This window comes from Micromesistius poutassou (genome assembly GCF_964030765.1).
Source record: "Micromesistius poutassou genome assembly, chromosome: 17".
Taxonomy (NCBI): Eukaryota; Metazoa; Chordata; class Actinopteri; order Gadiformes; family Gadidae; genus Micromesistius; species Micromesistius poutassou.
This window is the reverse complement of record NC_140287.1, coordinates 13,310,335-13,332,438: the sequence shown is the minus strand read 5'-3', so window position 1 is coordinate 13,332,438 and position 22,104 is coordinate 13,310,335. Positions and strand designations below refer to the sequence as shown.

Sequence of the window (22,104 nt, the reverse complement as noted above, 5' to 3'; positions counted from 1 at the left end):
CTGATGAGCTCCACTGCAACTTTGTTTATTAATTAAAAAGCCCACTTTTTTTCCCCCCCGCCACACGTGTGTGTGTTTGTGTCTGTCTGTGTGTCTGTGTGTGTGTGTAGGGGGGGGCGGATTTCCACCCCCCCCCCCCCCCACACCAGCTCCCCCTTGTTCCCATGCACAAGCCACTGAGCTGCAGAAGGTGGGTGGGGGTGAGGGGGGTGAAGAGGGTAAGCTCGTTCATCAAACTTCATGGAGCAAGAGGGGAGGGACGGGTCCTGATAATGCGTGCCGCTAAAGCTGATTTTCCATGATGAATCTCGGAGCATATAAATTGGCTAATATCTGAAAACATTTACAGATACTCGAGGAATTGACTACTTGTGGGACATGATGGATGAGGCCGGCCGGTGGTGGTCGACAGCTCTGCAAATCTCAGTGGCTGCCTAAAGCCCTCATTTGATTTTCCAATTTAGCCCCTTTTAAATGTATCCCCCTCCAAGCGCACACCCGCATGCGCACGTACAGAGACAGACACACACATGCATGACAGAAATAGAGAAGATAGAGAGAGAGAGAGAGAGAGAGAGAGGTGGTGCTGTGATGATGATAGTGGTGTGGTGTTGTTGTGGGTGTGTTTATTTGTATTGCTAAAAGCGTTATGCAGCAATGTTTGTGATGCTGGGGGTGGGGTGTGGGGTGGAAGGTGGATGATACGAGGAGGTGGTGGTAGTGGTGGTGGTGGTGGTGGTGGTATCTCATGTGCAGGAGGAGCCCAGTCCCTGTAGAGGTTACTGGGGCAGAACTGATCCGCTTCCACCTGATTCTCCCTGATAGCGGCGAAATGAGACTCTGGCTCTAGTTGTGGGCATGTGTGTGTGGGGGTGTGTGCATATGTGTAAGTGTGTCTGTGCACATGTCTGTGTATATGTGTTAGTGTGTATGCGCACATGTGTGTGTATGTGCATACGTGTGTGTGCATTAGTGTGGGTATAAATGAGTGTATGTGCTTGTATGCACTTCTATGCGTGTGTATGCATGTGCGTGCACGTGTGTGTGTGTGTGTGTGTGTGTGTGTGTGTGTGATGTTTGAAGCAATGCTTGGGAGGGTGTGCCATAGAAAGCGGCTCCCCAGGTCAGGCCATTAAAGTGAAACGAAGGCTGACTGGAGCTTTCTCCCCTGAAAAGGAGTAATTAGTATACTTGTCAAGTGAAGTGCCACGCCGCAGCGCACTTCCCCGGCGCACGTGCAAACACACACACACACACACACACACACACACACACACACACACACACACACACACACACACACACACACACACACACACACACACACACACACACACACACACACACACACCCTACTCTTCCTTACCCTCTTCTTGCTAATGAAGGGCCCTTGCGCTCATTATTTGAAGCAATAAATACACTCCAGTCTCCCCTATTGACAGAGAGCGAGAGAGAGACCTGATGACAATAGATGAGGAAGTACGGTGGGGGGGTGTGGGGGGGGGGGGGGGGGGGGGGGGCTAGGGGATCTTGGACTTGATTAAGAATATAGACAAAATAAAAAAAAGGTATTGGATTATCGGTGCAGCACCTGATCGGAAGAACATTGAGAGCACTATGAATTGTGTCAGGGAATCAATGCAGACACTAGGATTCACAGAGAATTGACAAAAGCAGGGCGTTTATAAACCCTGCCTACATGGTTCCTGTAAAGGAATGTGACAATAAATCTTAAAAGGCCGGTCGAAATTGCATAGTTACAAAACAGAGCGAAGCAATCTAATCCTGAGCTGGGCCTTGGGAAAATGGAAAAAGGTCAAATAGCTAGCAGAATTGCCTCTTCGGAAAAGGAGCAGTCTAAATCGAGAGGCACGTGAACTTGTGTCACCATAGGAGTAGAGACCGGGATTCAAAGATATAGATTGAGAACATGAGTTCTTCCTCAATCAACTCCCAGCAGGATAGTGTAATGAGCATATGGTGTTTGACTGGCAGCAATCCCAAATGTCCGAAACCTATAGGCATCCTTAAACAACCACTAGTTTCTCTGTAATGACCTCCTGTATCTGAATTCACTGTAAATCCCTTTTAGAAAAGTGTCTCCTAAATGACTAGTAAAAGCAGTAACTAGTACCGCAGAACCGAAAGCTAAACACGGACACATACAATATGCATTGAATGCTTTGCCTGACTGAAAGTAGTGAGCAAAAAGGTATAGAACTAATTTCATACCTAAATGGAACAGAGCAAAAATTCATGATACAAGCTACACCTGTGTTTGACCCTGCAATGTCACCTCTGTGGAAAGGGTCTATTCCAAGAGGATCAATTAAGGCTGGATGTGCTGGATCATGTGCATAGCACATACATCTGATTATGTGGCTCCACGTTCATTCCCATCTGCATTCACTTAGCCCTTAACTCAACTCTCGCTTACAACCATAGTCACCCGATTCAACCGGAAAACCAAGTCTCAATTACACACGTAGTCACCTGATTCAACTGTTAACGCTCACTTACACAACTATAAACGGAACCCTCCCTCACACATATATTCACCCGATTAAACAGTAAGCTAACTCTTGCTTACACCTGAATCCACTGTCAATCAACTCGTAATTGAACATATAGTCACATTATTCAACAGTTAACTCAACTCTAAGTTAAACATACATTTACCTGATTCAAATGTTAACCAATTATGTATTAACGACACAGTGAGATGAACCAGATCTACCTACGTTCCATGGCATTGTAGAGAGATGAAAACCTTTTGTTTTGGCCGACTATCTCATGCAGGTCACCATTTTGTTTGTCCCTTTCACTCGCTGGCATCTTTTCACGAGGCAAAGGAACATTATGGATGTTGATATCATATTGAATACATAATAAAAACTGCTTTGAATGTATTGATTTATTTATATACGCCACCAGATAGCCTTTCAGTCCGCATGAGTGATGCGCCCTCCAATACTTTAGGGGGAGGGAAGTGCTGGGAGGGGGAGGATCTGCAGGGAGAGAGGGGCAGGCGTAATGTGTGTGCGTGTGTGTCGGGGACTGGGGCGGGTGGAGGAGGGTGGATGAGGGTGGATAAAACACCAACTAGCCAGCAAAAGCAAAACAAGGGAAAAAGACAGAAAACAATTTAAAACTCTGTATTGATCCCACGCTAGTGATTGTACATATATCCCACGCTCCCAAAGGCCCCATTCCTGTGTCTCTTAAATGCAAAGGGAAAAGGACGGGGAATAAAAAAAGATGGTGTGAGGCCGAGGCAAGCACCTAAACCTGGTTGGGGGTAATGTCCCTTATATAGGAGGCTATTGATCTTCACAATGCGCCTGCTTGCCCTCCCTCTGGACACACAGACACACACACACAGGGAGGGGGTTGGGGGGGCAAGATGGATATGCCTGCCAATAGCATTGGAGCAACCTGTTAGCTAATTGCCAGCAAAGACAATTATCCTGGCATTGTTTCATAATGGAAACACATTACAGAACTCTAATATACACATGGGGAGACAGGCTGATTTGACCGTGGAGGCTGCGTGGGCAGTGGTTCATTGCCAAAGGGCACGCGGGTCACTGCTGGGAGGAAAGGCAGGAAAGCTTTGTCTCAGCCTGACAGGAGAAGTGACCCTCTAGCTCGCGGGCTGCAATTAAATAGTACTGCATAACGCCATTATTATTAGACTTTGCATTTGTAAACTTAATTAAGGTTAATGGTATAGAATAAAGTTGATCTCAGATCTGAATGAAAGAAAATTGCTTAAAAAGAAAGCAATAAAATCACAAGGGTCTATTCCCAGTGAAGAGAAGCTCACGCTGAAGCCTCAACTGTGGCCACGCTATGTGTCTAACTGCCAAACTAACCCAAAAGCTATTTTTAAAAAGTGTCTTGCTCTCAAAGTCAAAATAAGGTAAAAGATACAATAAAACAATAAAACACAATTGTAGTATAACTGTATTCACTGTATATAGAGATGGAGGAGGGCGCTCCGTAAGGTATTTGAGACAGCTTCTCCTGGATGGATGTTCTGTTGTACAAGCCACTCAGATGTGTATTTTGACAGGCGGTGGATAACGGCGGGTCCAAAGCAATCACGTCTCTGACTTTGACAAATGGCTGTGCAGTGGCGAAGTTCAGAATAAAACACACCCAATTTAAAACCTCTTGATTAAACCATGGGCACATCTTCCTGACACAATGCATTCGACTCTCTAAGCAAAGGGCTACCAAATACTTAAAATCCATGGGATGGACTTATTACAAAAAAAATGACATTGAATGATGGGCCACAGCATGTCAAATTGGCTGTATACTGCTTGAGAAGAGAGGAGTATAATAATGACAAAAAAAAGAAGTTGGTACAATTTGATTGCAATTGTTCTGTCTCTCAACTTATCCATCAACATTTCTGGGAGAATGTTTGTTTTTGTCGGCCAGACTCAAAAATACGTGTGTGTGTGTGTGTGTGTGTGTGCGTGTGCATGTGTGTGGATGCAATGGCGGGTGAAGGAGAATGAGTCGGGGGGGGGGCTAGGAATCAGACTGGGTGTTGGTTATAAATAACACTGATGAAGTGAGCCAGCATTGATCCAAACTGCAGCCGAGAGGTGGGTGGTCCTCCCCGATGCTTAATTGCCAGTCACAGGCCCTATAGGTGGCCGCTACCACACTACACTAGCAGTGGTCTGTCTCTCATTAGACCCAGGACAGGCTGAAAAAACAGCGCCCAACGGCGGTGATGGAACGAAAATTAAGGACTTGAGGAGAGAGAGAGAAAGAAAGGGGGAGGAGATTAGTGGTCCAATCAAGATGGACGGAGGGAGTGATGGAAGCGGGTGGGAAACGGGAGATGTTTGTTACTCACGCACTGCACCCTGCAGGTCCTGCAGGTACCTGTCCAGTATGACGCGAGCCATCAGAGCAGGGGAGAGATCCACCTGGGGAGAAATAGGAAAAATTAATGTGTAAGGAAAGCTTGGAAGAAAGAGAGAGAGAATTAGGCCTAATGAGAGCCAATTCTAGTTCATCGAGCGAGAGTTAAGGCTATTTCACAATGGAGGCAGTATGTGGGAATGGCTATTGTCTGGAGAGAATTGCTCCATTGAGAAGCCTTCAGAATGAATTCCCCACTATGTCCAGTGTGAAGTGTTAACATATTTCAAGAAGAGCTGGGAGAATTACAGCAGTGAAATAACACAGCGAGGGCGCCTCAGGCTGATGTCACATAGATAATAGGGCCTCTAATGGCTCTGAATGATCTTATCCAGTTTCAGAAACCTTGACCCAACTTTGCGCAAACCTTGTGAAGATTGTTTTTTTTTCTTGCTGTGCACTAACCTTTCCCACAAGAAGACAAAAAAAATTGCCGTATTACACTGCCAAGACACCCTTTTCAAAAGGCCTTCCGCTCTCTAAATACTAAATAGAAAATAGTAGTCTTGTTTAAAATAAAAAAGGCAGACAACAATAAGCACTGGCAAGGGCTTTTATCATTCTACTTCTAAGAGACAAAACTCTAGGAACATAGAAAAGATACCAGGAGGAATTATAGGTACCATGCAACGCTTAATAGGAAGGAGATGGTTTCAACTGGGAGACACCTTGAGAGGTGTGTGACGGGGGTGGCATTTGGTGGGAGATCTTACCGGTGGGGAAGTATTAATGATGTGAGGCTGAACGCCTGTGTGTTAGACCGAATTATACATTTGTAGTCGAACCCTGGCAACCATACGGCCTGCAATGTAACCTCAGTCACCTTCAATATATTTTAATAAACAACCTTTTGATACTTGGATGACTGATGTATAGTGAAATGAATCATACATCCAAAGCAAAATGACAATTTTAGAAAACAGAACTATATCAGTTAGGAACGTTAGGAAACCCTTGAGTCAAATTTGTACACTCTCCTAGTAGCCACTAAGTCACCCAGCCTCTTCGTGGAAGGCATTAAAACAGCCCTGCGAAGAGTCTCCTGCTATTCTTAGCCACTTAGTTTTGAAACAATGGTCCCGCAGCAAGGGATATATTTTTTTGGTGTCTGTCTTGTTAGCATAATTGGGAACCAAAAGTGAATTTGCCCTCAGCAATACTGAGATGGGGGTGTTTCATTTCCTTCCTCTTCCAGATATTGCCAGCAGCAGAGCAGGAGAGAGCTCTCTGTCTACATAAAGTCTTACCAGCGGTAATATTTGTTAACATCTTTGTAACATTGCATGAAAAAAAATGTTGAACTACAATTAGAGGGTAAAGGAGCAGTCCCAATATAACATCAAGTCAACAAATTAACATATTTTTTTATTTATTTAATTTGAGGACTGCCTAAAAAACAGCTTTCTATCCTTCCTATGTTCAGATCCTTTCTCTTAATTTTCCAAATCTATTTTGATGCCCAATCCATTCCTAGAGATATATATATATATATATATATATTCATTTCCATGGGTTTCATTCACCTCAAGATCATGAAAGCACCAGATTCCGGGTAAACCCACATCAGAGCTGACACATGAAAAATGGCAACATTATCAACGCCGGCCTTGCTTGAATAAGGACCACCTGATTAGTTCAGGTACTCGCATCCTCCTAATTTTCATATTAATCATTACTCCAACTCCATTCTCAAGTCATGGCTTTCTGCGAGGTTAACGTGTGACCAACATTCACAACGCCTGAAGAAAATAATTACAAGGTACCGTTTTATTTGATCCCTATGCTAACTGGTATCACTGGTGTTGTTTAACCGACATTTACATTCAAATGCTGCTACTTTTTTGGTTATTGATAGGGGACATGAGGAGATCGAACAGATCCCCTCATGTTAATGGGTATCAATTGTTAGAAATACATTGTCGAAAAATGGCCTAAAAACGACTTAATCAGCTGCTAGAAGATCATGTGGGCTTGGTTAAAATACATAGAAATGTGTTCCTATTGTTATTCCCGTTACAAAAATAAATGACATTAAACAGTACAGACATTAAAGTGAGGGATGGGCGTCATGAGCCATCATCTAACAGATAATAACAATAGCCTCAATTACCCAGTGTCTTTTTCAGAAATAACCATTCCGGGAATTAAAGATACATTTTCTTTGTATTTGTGTTTTTGGGGGAATTTAATGGATTTTATATAGTACAAATCTATAGGGAGTATATATAAAGACGTGCTCAAAGCCTTTGGGTTGAGGCGAGGACTTGACCACTGACCCCGGCATCACCTGTCCGCAGTTTGCCGTAACTGAACACCAATTTGGTAAATTGCATAAAACACCAAAAGTATTTAAACATCTGCTTAAAAGATGGTAAAGGCTAATTACATTCAATAATTGATAATAGTGCAAACTATGACCAATTTTCATAATCACTAACAGACAAGTGTGCCAGAACATCCCCCCACTGCGTTTTATATATATATATATATATATATATATATAAATAAATAAATAAATAAATAGGAGCATTTTCAATGTAATGAAAATATATAAAAACTAATTTCTCTACCATCAGTCTTAACAAAAATAAGGAGTAGAGATCAAAAGACTTCAAAAGAAAAACTAAACAAAAAAGATAAAGGGCTGGAAAAGCCCTGCAAATACCTCATTGGCCAACTCCAGGAGAACAGGGGCAGTAGGACGGGCCTTGGCTGCACTCAGATACCTTCATTACAACAAAGAACAACAGCAGCAGTGAAAACAAAACAAAAACACAAAAAAAAGGGCGGAAAATTGCCCACAAAAGGCAGACAGAAGGGGGGAGAGAGAGAGAGAGGTGGGGGACAGGGATCAGGCCAGCCGAGACACGTCCGTGTCCCCGGTGACTGGGTCCCTGGACGGCATATGGCAGGCACGGTGCGGTTTAAACGGCACTGCTTACAGGGACTCAGATTTCCTTCAAGCCAGACAAGGCATATGATAGTTTGTTAACCCCTCGCCGCCAAAAGAAGCCTTTTTTCCCTCGCCAGCTAACGCACCGGCTCCCCCTTCAGATCTTAGCCAGATCCTTGCGGAGGTTTATTGTCGTAAGTGGATTAGAGGTGCATTACCCCGGCCTTGTTTTCACTGAACACCAGGCTTAATAAGATAGATAAAGGCTAATTGCAGTATGCAAAAGAGCTTGGTCTGCTTGCATTCAGTTTTTTTTTCATATTTTTTGTTGTTTTATATTGAATTACAGATAATCAGTCCATGATAAGCCTGTGTAAGGCAAACATCCAACTGCTGTTGATTTGCTTATTTATCTTATTTGCGTTAATTTGCACGAGGAAACAAGAGCATTAGCTTCCACCCCAACAGACCTCCAGCAGCTCGTGGAGCTTAGCAGGTGCCTGCTGGAGATCTAGAGTGGATACTGGAGGAGATTATATCGCTCATGGCTGAACCTATTCCTCTCAAAACAGGGGCCACCGTGGATCATATGACTTTAGCATCTTCCTCTATCTGCTCCAAACGGGAGAAGGACGAGAAGAAGAGAAAAGGTCTTCGAGAGGGAAACCATCGAATGAGAAATGAGTATGAATGAGTAAAATACAGACCAAGAGAGTAATGTATATAGAGAGTAATGTAGTACCTTTGGTAGTGTCTCTCGATGACATCTGGTGCATGGTGTCGGGAGATGGTTTTCTTTGTCCTCTTCTGATGTAAATTAAGTACAGCCATTTTTTTCATCGTTAGCTTCATATTTAATACATGTGCCTCAATAAATAATCATTCTAATAATAAAAATGAAATATTTTTAACTCTTTACTCGTATAGTTTTGATTATAAAACAATGCTGTGCATACATATCTCTTTTTTGTTCCACCATACATACATACATCAATAGCATGCTCAGCCATCCAAAACCCATTGTGTACGAACAGGTACAAGGGAGCCTGGGTCAAAGTAATTTAATTTCAATAAGTTTGCCCTGGGTCAAAGTGAGTCAAGGCAACCTTGTTCAGCTCCCCTCCCCCAGCACTACATCTCTTCCTCAAAGCCTTGTATTCATTTCCCCTCTATTCGATCAAACAATGACCCCCATTCCACATCCCACAACACTTACAACATATTTCCATGCAATTCAATTGCCATCTAAGGCAAAAGGGGGGGGGGGGGCGTTGGGGGATAGGAGAGGAAGAGCATTGGTTAAAAAAAAGACTTATTTAAAAACTACTACACACAAGGAGAAAAAAAACCCTGAATGTAATTCCACAGAGACGGCCGGCGTGAGTGACACCTGTCAGGGGGATGATAAATGACTCCATTTTCTGCCTGTGCTGCCTTCTGCCACTTGCGGCGGCAGCCATTTATCATCATCCCCTGTCAGCTGCGCAGAGCAGCAGTGACAGTGGAGTCAGCAAACATTTAGCACACGCAGCCGCACTACGCAGGGAAATTATTATTGTCAGAATAATAATGGTTTAGCATAATTTATTACAGGTCCACCAAATAAGCAGGGGCTAGATGTTATTAGACAGATGGAAGGGAAGGCTTGGCAGGCGTCCACCGAGACTCCGGAGAGGCGAGGGCCCGCGACGTACGTGTACGTTTGGGTGTGCGTGTGTGTGTGTGTGTGTGTGTGGAGGATGAGGACGAGGAGGGGTACAAGGTAAGCGAGGGAGGGGGTGGGGTGAGCGGAGGGGGGGGGAGGTTAGGGGTTGGGCATCCACCAAACCAATCAGAGAGCTGGCAGTTCAATTACAAAGAAATAAAGGGACATTCATCATTCAATTAGGCACCTGTCAGAGCTCACAAAGGAAGAAAACTTCTAACCTGGTACTCCAGGGAGAAGATGCTCAGAAGAGTGGACTGCGAGTGACTGGAACAAATAAAAGAAGGACAAAGTTAATTACCAGAGTGAATTGCACAGAGACAAAGGGTGGGGAAAGGAGAGAAAAGGAGGGGAGAGGCGGGGGGGGAGTGCTGCTTCAAAGCCGGGGCCGGCTGCCCTGTAATCTAAAAGAACATGAAAACAAGTGTGGCAAAGTTGTTCCAGATGAACACCTTCGACAAAGGATTCCTGCAGTGATGCTATGGGGGCGGAGGGGGAGAAAGATAGGGGTGGGGGAGTAGGTGTACGGTACAAGAGATAGATGGAAGCCGAACAAGACAAGCTTGCTTTTTATTGTGATTTCTATGTTTCTTTTGTTTTGCAACTTCCTCCCATCCACCGAAGCGTATTCTTCCACCTCTCTCCCCAGAACATTGTCGGTCATTTAAATGCAATGTTTTGTAAATAAGGCAACACAAGAAACCAAGTTTCAGAAAAACTAAATGGCAGAGAACCAGGGCGAATCTGTGTTGATAATTTATGGGGGTTCAAATCCATTAGAATTAGCGAACACTGTGCTTTTATAGCATTGAGAGAGCCCTCTTCGGAAAGATGCCTCTTGTTTTGTATGCGTTTGTGTTTGTGCGCGAGTGTGTTTGTGCATGTGTGTGTGTGTGTGTCATGATTGAGGTGGAGGATGGGAGTAGATAGGAGGAGATGGTGTAGAAGGGGTATGCCTGCCTGTCAACACTGGCATATGGGGTATTCTGGTATTCAGGTGCCCTCCCACTGCAACTGATGGGCTGCTTTGAAAATGGAAACTTTCCCTGCAGGAAGCGGCGGTTCCCAAGAGTCGGTCAATTCCTTGGGATGCCATAAGCTACATTCATCTCCAGCTCCAGTCAATGTCAAACACCTGGCAGAGGGAGGCAAACCCGGAGAACAGGCAGTGGATTCACTGTCCTACTAATAGCACCTCCCAAGCACCCAAAGCTCCCTTTGAATTGAAAATATTTAAAGCAATGACAGATTCTGCCCTAATTGGATGATGCATACCTCCGCCCTAGCCATCAACATAAAAACATAGTGATGCAGAAACATGCACACACACACACACACACACACACACACACACACACACACACACACACACACACACACACACACACACACACACACACACACACACACACACACACACACACACACACACACACACACACACACAGTCTCCAGGGGCGTTGTGTCTCCATATACTGTTCTCAGTACATTTGATTGTTAAATTTAATGGACTTTTCTTTACAAGTCACCTGAGAACTGTGTATGTATGTAAATACAGACTAGAACTCAGGGCTTCCTATCTGCATTGAAATATTGAGTCTATAGGCCTTCAACATAAATCACCCTGCACTGTGAAATGACCATGTGACATGTAAACAAAGAAACCAAAGGAATCTCATGCATCGATTTCTGTCCATAATCCCAGTCTTAAACTAAATCTTAATAAAAAGCAGTTTAACCACTGGAATTGTTCAGCCTGTTATAAAAGTAAAAGCCCACCAAAGCCTTTGTGCTAGCTTATCCAGATGTCAGTTGTAAACAGTTTTACTGCTCTGGCCAGGAGCAGCTAATGTTCAACAATTTAAGTCTCTGGATCCATTTTGGATGGCTACGATCCACCTCTTTGACAGAGCATAGGGGAGAAATCAGGAAAAAAGAAAAGAAAACAAACACTGAAGGCAGAAGAGAAGGGAAAAAAGGACTGCCTCCCTCAACATTAATTTACCATGATATGTAGGGACTAAGGGGCCACAGCAATTAAGTGGCCCATTAAATGGTCAACTGTCAACATGTGGACACTTAAAGGGAGAAAAAAAACGTTTTCTTCTTCTTCTTCCCCACTTCAACCTTGCACCTGAGTATTTCAACAACATTATAGCATTATTGTTGGAGTGGGCCCACAACCATCCCCCAGTTGGAACAGACATCTGTTAGGTCTTAAATGGATTACTTTCTATAATGAGCGTGATTACTGCCTAATTGCTAAATCTTTACTCTGTTAAGTTTAAAGGGACATAAACTGCCCTTAATATCTGGGAAAACATATCTGTTTCAAGAAAAAAGACATTTGGGGGCCCTTTTGTATTCCGGTTTACCCCCCAGTCTGTATTAAGTAAACGGAAAAATACGAAATACAAAATCACTGTGGAAAGAAACACCAGAATTAAGCCGAAAATAATTCAATTTGGAAGTATGAATACATAGATGAATGCATGAAACAGGATCAAAAACATGCATTTCTGAGTTTTATGGTCTGTCATTTTTTTACACTGGCAATGTATTGTATAATACCCTCCGTTTGAAGTTGAATGCATTCATCGTAAGTTATTGCAGGTTGTACATGAATGTATATTCAACCTGGTCTCTCTGGGGTGCTATAAGCTAAATTCATGCTAAAATATGTAGCCCCGCTTCTGATCTTACCATCGAGATATGATGGTTCTGCATGCAGAAGACTATTAGATTTGTCTGTGTAATTTATCCACCTGCTTGCTTGGTCATAATGGAAGGTTTTAAAAAAGGGATATTCTACCTTGTAGAACCTAATAAAAAGATATAAGGGGAAAAAACATTCATGGCGGTTTTCTCCTTCAATTTTCTTTTAATAAAGATAAAAAAAAACACATTCATTAAAAAAAATGAAGTCCTATAGCGTCCTATATATCTCAAATTCTGATTTGTACTCCTGCTCCAAGCTAGATAAGCTTCTTTAAAGTTTAGGGCTGGGTATATACCTCCTTTTCCGATTCAAATTGATCTTCATTTGAATGATCCGATATCGATTCATGAAATGTCGAGAACAATCTAGACAGGACATTGCAAAAAGATAGAAAAGCAGGATGGAGAAGAGAGGGAACGACAGGTGGGAATCAAACCTGGGTCACTACAAAGTGTACTGCCTATAGGTGCACCAGCGGTTTGAACCAGTGCATGAGATCAATCCTTTAACATATGCCTTTTGGCGTGGAAGCTTAAAGCTTTAACACGGTTAGTCTTGTTTGTTGGACATGTTAAGTAAAAATTAACAAACTGCTTAGGGGTCAATTCTTAAAGTAAACATTTATATGTTGAATAGTGTACCAGGTTAGAGGGTTCCTTGTACAATGTACAGTATTAGTTATCTAAGAATCGAATTGATTGAATTGATTCGAAAATGACATTGAATCTGACATACCCAGACCTAGTATAGATCATATGATATAGGGGCCAATGGAAGCTTTAACCCGGAAGATACTAAATTTGGTAACAAAGTCAGCACATGCAATTATCAAAATATCAGCAAAGTAAATGTTGAATGAATAAATAATTTAATGTATTAATTAAAAGTTCTTCAATGAAATGTTTAAATTGACACCATATTTTGTATTTTTTATTTACTTTACATTTTTATTACTATAAAAGAATGAGTCAAACAATTACATCATATGTACACTGCAATGTACTTTAATAAGAATTTAAATAAAAAGCTTAATCTCAGAGGAAACCCAACACACAGGACTTAACAGAAGGTTAGGTGACAGATGAATGGCTAGAAAAATCATTCACTTTGACCATAATTACCACACCCACAAATACAGAGCATTAGGTATTCACTAGGTCACAAAATATCCATGTGTCAAAGTACAACAAAAGGACAACATTTTGTTGAATGTGCTGCTTCAATCAATGAATGATCCCAACTGGCCTCGTCAGTTAAGCCTGTGTATCTAAAAGGTGTCTTAAACATACAGACATGGGGAAGAAAAGGCCAATTGCAATTTATATGTATGCTAATTACCAGGATCGGGGGGGTCTTCAGGCCATCAATTATATTCAGAATCTTCCTATTTACAAATAATTTATTATAAACGATAGCAGTAATTTAGGTAATGAAAGCCACCTGGCTAATGGCATCCGTGGCATATGCTGCGAAAGTACTTAGCATTTGGTGGATCTACATGCAGAGAATGGTGCGTAGCACAACACTTCGGGGCATGCAGCGAGCTAATTGAGGCATCGCAGATTTTTGTCTTTCTAATGGAGGGATATTTTCAGAAGATGAGGGAGAAATGGGACAATCTTTCCAAATTGAGGCATTTCTGTGGCCATGATGGGCACTTTTGATACTTCATTCAGCTTGTCTTCATTTAATTAAATTGATGTGTGTCACTTCTGAATAACAGAAACAACCGAGAGCTGGTAGGCCTTGAATATAGCATAAGGCATTAAGTCCCTCCACACAGCATAAAGTCATAGGCTAGGAAAAATAGTCTATACAGAAAATAAAAACTATTTGCATATAGGTTTTTGCATTACATTCCTATTAATATTTGATATGGAGAGACTTTGATGTATATTGGATATGTGCACATGCATATGCAAATTACTTTAATTACACATGCTGATAGGCAAAATGATAACATCTGTTTCCCAGCTAAACCCACCATTAGCACCACCACGACAAATGCCTGAGACACAAGCAAAAAAAAAGGAAAACCAAAATGTCAAGGCCTTAATGTATAAATGTAATACACTTTGATAAGATATAGAAACAAACAAAGATGAGTCATGCAGCGTCGAACAAATACTTGCACAATGTGAACACACGCGTTTACAGTGCAAGCGGTGTCGCTTTGTTTTTCCTTAAGAACAACTGCTGTCTTGTAGATCTAGAGCTAATAGCATAGGTAGGCTATTAGTAACACTAACATGTTATGTTATTAATGACTAGGCCTGTTATTCTTATTCCAAATAATCAAAAACACCCGCAATAATCACAATATGTATAATTCCATGATGCTATCAACAGGGGATTCTTAGTGTATCTTGTGGTAACAAAAAATATGGTGTAGAATAGTAAAATGATTCCTAATAATAACAATACCAAATTATATCTTTACTCCTTTACCCCTACACTCAGGGACAAAGACTCATCAAAAAGAAACCCAGAGATCATCCAAGCCTTGGGGAAGTATACGGACACTTCGGTTCGGAAGGAACAAAGTGGGCCATCCCACTGCCTATCCAATGTCCAAACAGAGGACAAACACAAGTCGCCCGAGCAGTACTTTTCATTCCACATCCCCTCAAACCCTTATGCTTTCAGATGTCACCACCGCTTTGCAGACTGCACCAACGAGAGGGATTTGCGTGACATTCACTGCATTAATTATGATTCTTCCTGATGCCTTGTTGCAGTCCATCGCTGTGGTGGAAACCTCATGCAGAATTTGAAAATGAAGCCCATGACATTCGCAGCCTCATGGCGAGCCTCCATTGGTGTGGAAAGAGACAGATTCCCTATTTTCTGGTGTGCAGCCAGCCACTATTCTGAGCAATTTGTTTCATTCTTCTTTTGCTATTGATATCAAAAGTATTAGAGAACCCAAGGCTACGACACCAGTGCATGATGTGGCCTGGCTAAATAGGGGTTCACTGGGAATGATGTGGACTAAATATTGGTTTGGGCAGCACCATCTTATATAGCATATAGTGTGTATATGTACTGATTTAGATTTATTTTTTATAAATACTTAACAAAATGCCAGAAGCTGGTAAACAAGTGAATGCATTAAACTGCAAGGCAATGCAGGTTTGAACATTATGCAGTGTCCTAACTAATCAATTTAAACCACACAGTACTTAAGCAACGGCTCGCTTTTAGCTTTGGTCAGTGTTTTTTAGCCCAAAGAGCCAACCAGGCTTTACAATTCTTCTGTAGCCTGGACTACATCCACCGAGATATCAGGTCATTTTCAGTTCTTCCTAATCAAGTAATTGATCACATCTATTATTCATGAGCTCTTTAGCCTGGCATGAAGTTGTACACTCAGCAAGCTCCCGCTCCTGCTTCCTCTTTGGTGTGTCTCTCTCTTTTAGCCTCAACCATGCACGTACGCAATCCCTTGATCCTTCCAAGGTACAATTTGACCACACCAAACCCTGGAATTGTCAGTTGGTTTTCTCAACTTCCAAAAGGTGGTACCAGGAAGCCCCATTATGCCAGTACGAGTTTGGTTGTGTACAGAGACGTCTATGCTAGAGGCTTATGTTGCTGCCCACACAATTTTTGGACAGGATCTGCCTGTGGGTTGGTTTTTTGCCACTTCCAGACATCAAATCCTTTTCCAAGTAGCAGAAATATAAGCAAAAATGTATTTTTTTATAAACATTAACCACACTGTATGAGATCCAATGTTTGACATTGAGAATGCAGATCTGTACAACTTATTCAGAGAAGTTTTTCATCACACATTTTCTAAGATGGTAAATCTATCAAATAATTTGAGTATGGTCATAAAAAAAGAAGGAAATACACAACATGGCATTTGGAAAAATCTTAAGGTTAAACCAAGCATCACAACAGAGTTAAACACCACGGCAACAATAAATAATCAATGAGCACATCCCTAAGCTTTTACACATGCGGGAATATTACCATCAAAACCCCAAGTATCTGCAGCCAAGAAATCACCATATCAATGGCACACGCAATAATCATGGCCTCTGCTTTTTACTTCCCGGATCATGCTAGATAGACCCCGAATAACAGAAATTAACAAATGCTTGACATTTGCTTAACATCCATTATTCTGACATTTCTTTAGAATTTCAAAAGGCTGAACGCATGCTTAATTAACATTCATATTCCCTGAGCAGACCACGGCACCATATTGCAGCCCGCCTCATTTCTGATGAAAACGGCACATTAGGGCCCGATTTTAAAACATCCAGGCGGGACTCAATGCCAAGAACCACTGTGTGTACATATGAAGAGAGACACAAAAAGAGAAAATATTTCCTTTAAAAAGGAGGGTGTAACGTCACACTCGCTCTATTAAGCGTTTTAACGCATCCAAAAAAGGAGGCATCTGCCCTATTCTACAGGCCAATACACAGACCCCTCCCCTGATGTTCAAAGGGCCAAATGAGGAGTGAGCTGAATGGCGTTTTAAGGAGGGGAATAATCATTACGTCCAAATTCATTCATAATATAGCACCAGGGGGATGCCAGAGGAGTTTCACGACCCCTCCCACTTTCTCACACACCCCCTAACACAGACACTCTCTGGGGACAAAGAGTGGGGAGGGATCCAGAGATCTGGTTCTCCTACCCAACAGCCCTCGACCCAGCCGTCTCAGACCAGAGGGAATCCAGGCGAGGCTTCTAATACACGGCTGGAGAATGGCCTGACGGGAGTGATGTCAGAAACCCCCCACACCCCCACAACCAGCCTGCAATGAGCCCCCACCGCCACCTCGCTGACTGCCTGCTCCTCATTGTAGCTGCAAGCAGCAGCCTGGTGCTAGTGGGGATATGGCTGCTGGGGAGAGGGCAAGGGAGAGAAGTGGCAGGATTGGTGGGGAGAAGGGAAAGGGGAGGGGGGATATTTGCATGCCCCTCCATTGTAAACGGGGGTAAAAAGTGACAGCACCGTGTCCAATTCTTTTCCCCTCTGAGCAGCTTGGGCCCTGCAGGAGAGGCCTGGCTGACAGATGACTCCCAACATCTGTGTTATGCAGGCGTTACAGATGAGGGACTACACATTGCACACCCTCTCTTTCTTTCTTTATCTATGCCATCCCCTCTTTCTCTCCTCCCACTATTCATACTTATGGCCATGGCAGAAAGATTGACAGACCTTCTGTGAAAATTAGCCTGAAAGGACATATCGCCATCATTTGGTTCAAAGCTTCTTGAGTGTCCCATCCAATTAAAGCAATGATTACAATGGCTGTGATTATGCTTAAGAAAGGCATATCAAAAGCAATACCATGACAAACCGATAAGTCCCCTCCACCGCATGAAACATGGCGCATCCTTCCTGACACCAGGACAGCTTCAGTTTAGCACTAGCAGACGGCATATGATAGAGATAGGCCTATGACTAAATAGGTCTAGCGTCATGTGAAAAAACTCCAGTAGGATGATAATAATGTTCAATACCCAGATATAAGTCTTTCCTTCATTTTCATCAGAGATTGACCCTAAAAAATCCAGTAGCCATCCATTTTTGCCCCATTTTTTGTAGTAAGGCTCTTATTCCCCCCCTTCCCACAACCGACTCTCCCCACCACCACCACCCTATGTCCCTTCAAATCGCCAGCTCAGGCAGGGCCAATATTTACGCAGTGGCGGGCAGAGCTCCCACGCAGTCCTCGTGGACAGGGGGTGGGCGGATGGAAGGAGGAGGGGAGCGAGAGGAGGGGGCCGGGGGTTTGGTTGACTGCCGTGCCTCGGCGCATGCTAAGAGATGATGGATGGCCTAGTCGATATGTTATGTCTTAAGAGCCTGATTTCCTGCCAGTCCAATCACAAACCCTCCACAGCCCAGCTCAGCTGATTGGACAACCAGAATAATTTTGCAGGCTGTGAAAACACTGCTGCTGTTCCTGTCTGTCAGGCCCGGTGACGAGGCTGGGGGATTTTAAAAAGAGCAGGGGCCTCCCAAAGATTGGTTATGGTGAACGAAATAATAACAATAACCAGCGAAACTAAACAACAGGGCCAGCACCCCCAGGAGATACTGATGATGCAGGATTATTGGAATGAATCTATTCTAAATGTTTTCCTTTCATTATTGCTTCAACCAACAGCGGCCATCTAAAGGGAAAGCTTCAGGGAAAGGTCTACCATTGGCCACAGGAAGTTTGCATTAAAAAAAAAACATTAAGGGGAAAAGTTATTGCCCCGATTATGCGGATTCTTTGAAAAGCCGTGCCTATACGTCCCACATATTGAATGCACTTTGCACACAATTTTCTGCAAAATGCTGACAGTGAGAACAAAGCCAGGACCCAGGTAGCCTGTGTCCCCCCTTTGGGGACCTGATCGCTACTTGTAAAATGGTGATTAAGGCACAATGGAAGTAGGAAGCCCAGAATGCATGCGACTTTGCAAGTGACCTCAGCAGGATCAGCTGCGGTGTCCGGGTTGGCCTTGAGGGACTACACGTGTTCCATTCAATAAGGAGAGGGCCCTCAGTGTCAAGGAGAGGCACAAACACAGCCATTAACCCTGCACTTCGATTTCTGAATGTGCAGCATCTGCTGGGCGGATCAGTAGACAACAGCATGATGAACAATGTGATGAAATGCAAAAGAAAAGAAAAAAGTATAACATTGCATTGTGAAATTTGGTAATAGGTCATAAAATATGGTTGGGTGGGACATAAAAATAAGTGTAGCTCAATGAAAAAGAACACTCAACAATGATCAATAATTGTAATGAAGAATATATTCTAGAAACTAGGCCATATAAATATTACAATAAAATCCATGTAGAAGACTCCTACTATAGCGTCATACATATATAGTAAAAAAAAGAACACAGGTTTTGTTTTATATTTTAATGATAACCATCCTTATAGGTTCACACTGCAGACATTCCTCATGTAACATCCTCTAAAATGACATAACAGTTGCATGGTAATAAAGCACCCTTTCATCTCCTTTACTCTAGCTCACCAGCACACATGTGAGAATGAATCGGCCACTTGTTAGCTGCTTTGAAAACTTACTTCAATGTCTTACTTACTTTGGAAATCTCTCCTTTAGTATCTTCATACACTGACGCGTAGGTCTGAGGTGTTCAGTGCATCGGACTATGTCTTTATGTTCGGCTCGAGATAGCCTCATCTTCGTGCAGTTCCGTGGCTGTTAAAGGTAAACAACAACATGACAGCTGATTGATTGCTAGGTTGTCAAAAGCAGCTGCGCCTACAATCGAAAGCTTGCTAATGCACCGTAGCTTCACATCATAGCATAACTCTGGTTACAGTTCGCACACATTGCTACATTTATCCTATTGGATATTACAGCAAATAGGTATATTATTAGAGGGTAAAGATACATTTTAAACAAATAATGTAGGCAAATAAAAGGCGTAATTTACCACGAACGTAAATAATCCGTAACAGCTTCCTGATAGCTTCCCGCGAGGAAGTTGAAGGATAGGTTTCCTAAGAGCAGTGCTCTGGTTGGTCGATTATTCCAGGAACTAAGCATAGCGGCAGGCAATTGGTTTGAGAGATAGATGAGGCGGAGTCCAGATAAACCATGCCGTTCTACGGACCTGTTTTGATACTGCACAGACTGCAATGTGTCCTTGAATAATGCGTTTTATTTTGCAGAAACATAGAAAACAAAAACTGCACAAAAAATAAGCATGATAGGAGTCATTTTTAAACATTTGTATTTTTTTAAGTGTGCCTGTAAGTACACCTTCATATATATCCATTAGCTACTGTGCATTTTTGTTAGTATTGTTTAATTAAATCTTTTTATGTATTTATTCAGTTAATCATTGATATAGTTGTATCCATACGTGTAGCCTAGCTTCTCGTTTGTGACAAACATTAACACCGTTTCCTTTCAGAAATAGACATGCTATTACCTAAATAGGCCTACTTATATGGTTTTTTTTTTATTATGATTGCCTCCACTTGCACTTACATAATAATATTTTACAGTTTAACATAACCTATACATATAAGTATAAATTTCCTCCCATTGTATCAGATCTGCTGTGTTTATTAAAATGCATATATTACAATGTATTTGTATAGCCTATTTGGGGAACATTTGTTTTTGTTTTTGTTTTTATTTTAAATGTTTTACAAAAATTATGTCATCCATTGTTTTCAATTGAAATACAGTAGTTAAACTTGCATTGATATTGAGATCTGTTTCTAAGATGCAACAACTTAAAATAGCATGTAAATCTCCTGTGTCTTCTGACATGATATATTTATGCCCCTATATTGATAAGGTGATTGATGTCTGAGTAAGATTTGGGTGTCCATATCACACCAAATGTCTTTAAATTAATTTCCCATTCATGCAATTTCCCAATCTTAGCTCAACGTGAACTTACTCCCAATCAATTCAAGTCTAGCTGTAAATAGTGAATGTCTTTCAAAATAAAAAAAAGATTAGAATTAATATAATTGATATACATATATCTGTATATATATATATATATATATATATATATAGTAGGTCTACATTTGATGACCCTATCGTTGTCTAAACCCGGCATGTATGAAAAGACTACTTTATGGAACAAAAAGAAGACGAAATTGACCCTCAATCTGACCCTGTGCTGTGTCAGAAAAATAGAGCTCCATTGTTGTTGGCCAGTGTAGTGTGATGTGTGTGATGAACTGAGCTCTGGGGTTGTGTATTCACCCACTACCACTCCCTGTCGTCTCCCTGGGTCCAGGGGAGCCCAGCGCTGCGTGGCGGCCCACAAAAGGAAACTGTGTACAGGAAGGGGGGAGTATAAGGAGGGTGTAGGGGATTGGTATGACCAGATAATATCAGCGGTCCGACCAGCGCTGCAGTGTGGTGTGATTGAAAGGTCTGAGGTCAGAGGAAGAGGGAACCGTTCACTCATCTAGGTATCAAAGGTTCAGTGGTGGAGGGCTGGGCGGGTGGGGAGGTGGGGGTTTGGCAGGCACTGTGATTGTCTGTGTGTGTGTAATGTGTATAAAAGGATCAGTGTATGGTATAAAAAGATACAAATCTGAAAAGGGGTTTGGTAATGTAATGTAATGGCTCTGAATACTAGGGGGATCAGAGATTGTGGATTGTGTCTGCGTGCATGTGTGTGTGTGTGTGTGTGTGTGTGTGTGTGTGTGTGTATGCATCTCCGTGTGACCTTATATGCAAGCTCACATGCATGCACCCGCACACACCACCACCGCATGAGTGAGTTAGCGCCCGTGTCTGCATTCAAATGCCAATGTGATCCACAGCAATACTGTGTGTGTGTGTGTGTGTGTGTGTGTGTGTGTGTGTGTGTGTGTGCGTGTGCGTGTGCGTGCACATGCATGTGTGCGTGCGTGTGCATCTGCGTGCGTGCATGGGAGAGAAGTGACCTGAATAGAGAGAGGGAGGAGGGGGGTGGATGTTCGGGCCCAATGCAGCGAGGATATAGGTACAGAAAACAAGGACAGATTGTGGGGTAAAGAGACTAGAGGGGAGCGCCGCAGAGCCTGTGTGTAAACAGGGCAGCGGTACGCGCAGTGCCGCTAACCAGCTGTGAAGCCTGCTCACAGTGGGAGACGCTTCCACAAAGGATGTCTCCCTCCGATAAGCAGAATATGAGGCGCTGATCTCTGCTCCGCTGCCTCCCCGCACTCCATTGTAGTGCTAGGCACCGCGCCACTGCTAATGGCCCTTGTATATATTATTATCTTGTATATGTTTGATTATGTGTAGGTCCTGTAATGCTCAGGACACATTCACATCTCCCCTCCGCAGCAAGAAGTCGAGTGTGTGGATGTCAGTGGGCAAAATG

General features: G+C 42.6%; 1 protein-coding gene across 1 annotated transcript in view; it reads right to left on the bottom strand.

The window, feature by feature from the left end:
• The window catches only part of cdin1 (CDAN1 interacting nuclease 1), a 57,175-nt gene extending 37,443 nt beyond the window's left edge, over positions 1–19,732 (bottom strand). The window contains exons 1-6 of the mRNA XM_084481827.1: positions 19,696–19,732; positions 19,339–19,457; positions 9,764–9,809; positions 8,580–8,644; positions 7,610–7,670; positions 4,877–4,949 (exon numbers count right to left, since the gene is read on the bottom strand). Coding sequence (XP_084337953.1) covers positions 4,877–4,949; positions 7,610–7,670; positions 8,580–8,644; positions 9,764–9,809; positions 19,339–19,439 — 346 coding nt within the window. The 5' untranslated portion in view covers positions 19,440–19,457; positions 19,696–19,732. The remainder of the gene's footprint in view (positions 1–4,876; positions 4,950–7,609; positions 7,671–8,579; positions 8,645–9,763; positions 9,810–19,338; positions 19,458–19,695) is intronic.
• Positions 19,733–22,104: the final 2,372 nt, after the last annotated feature.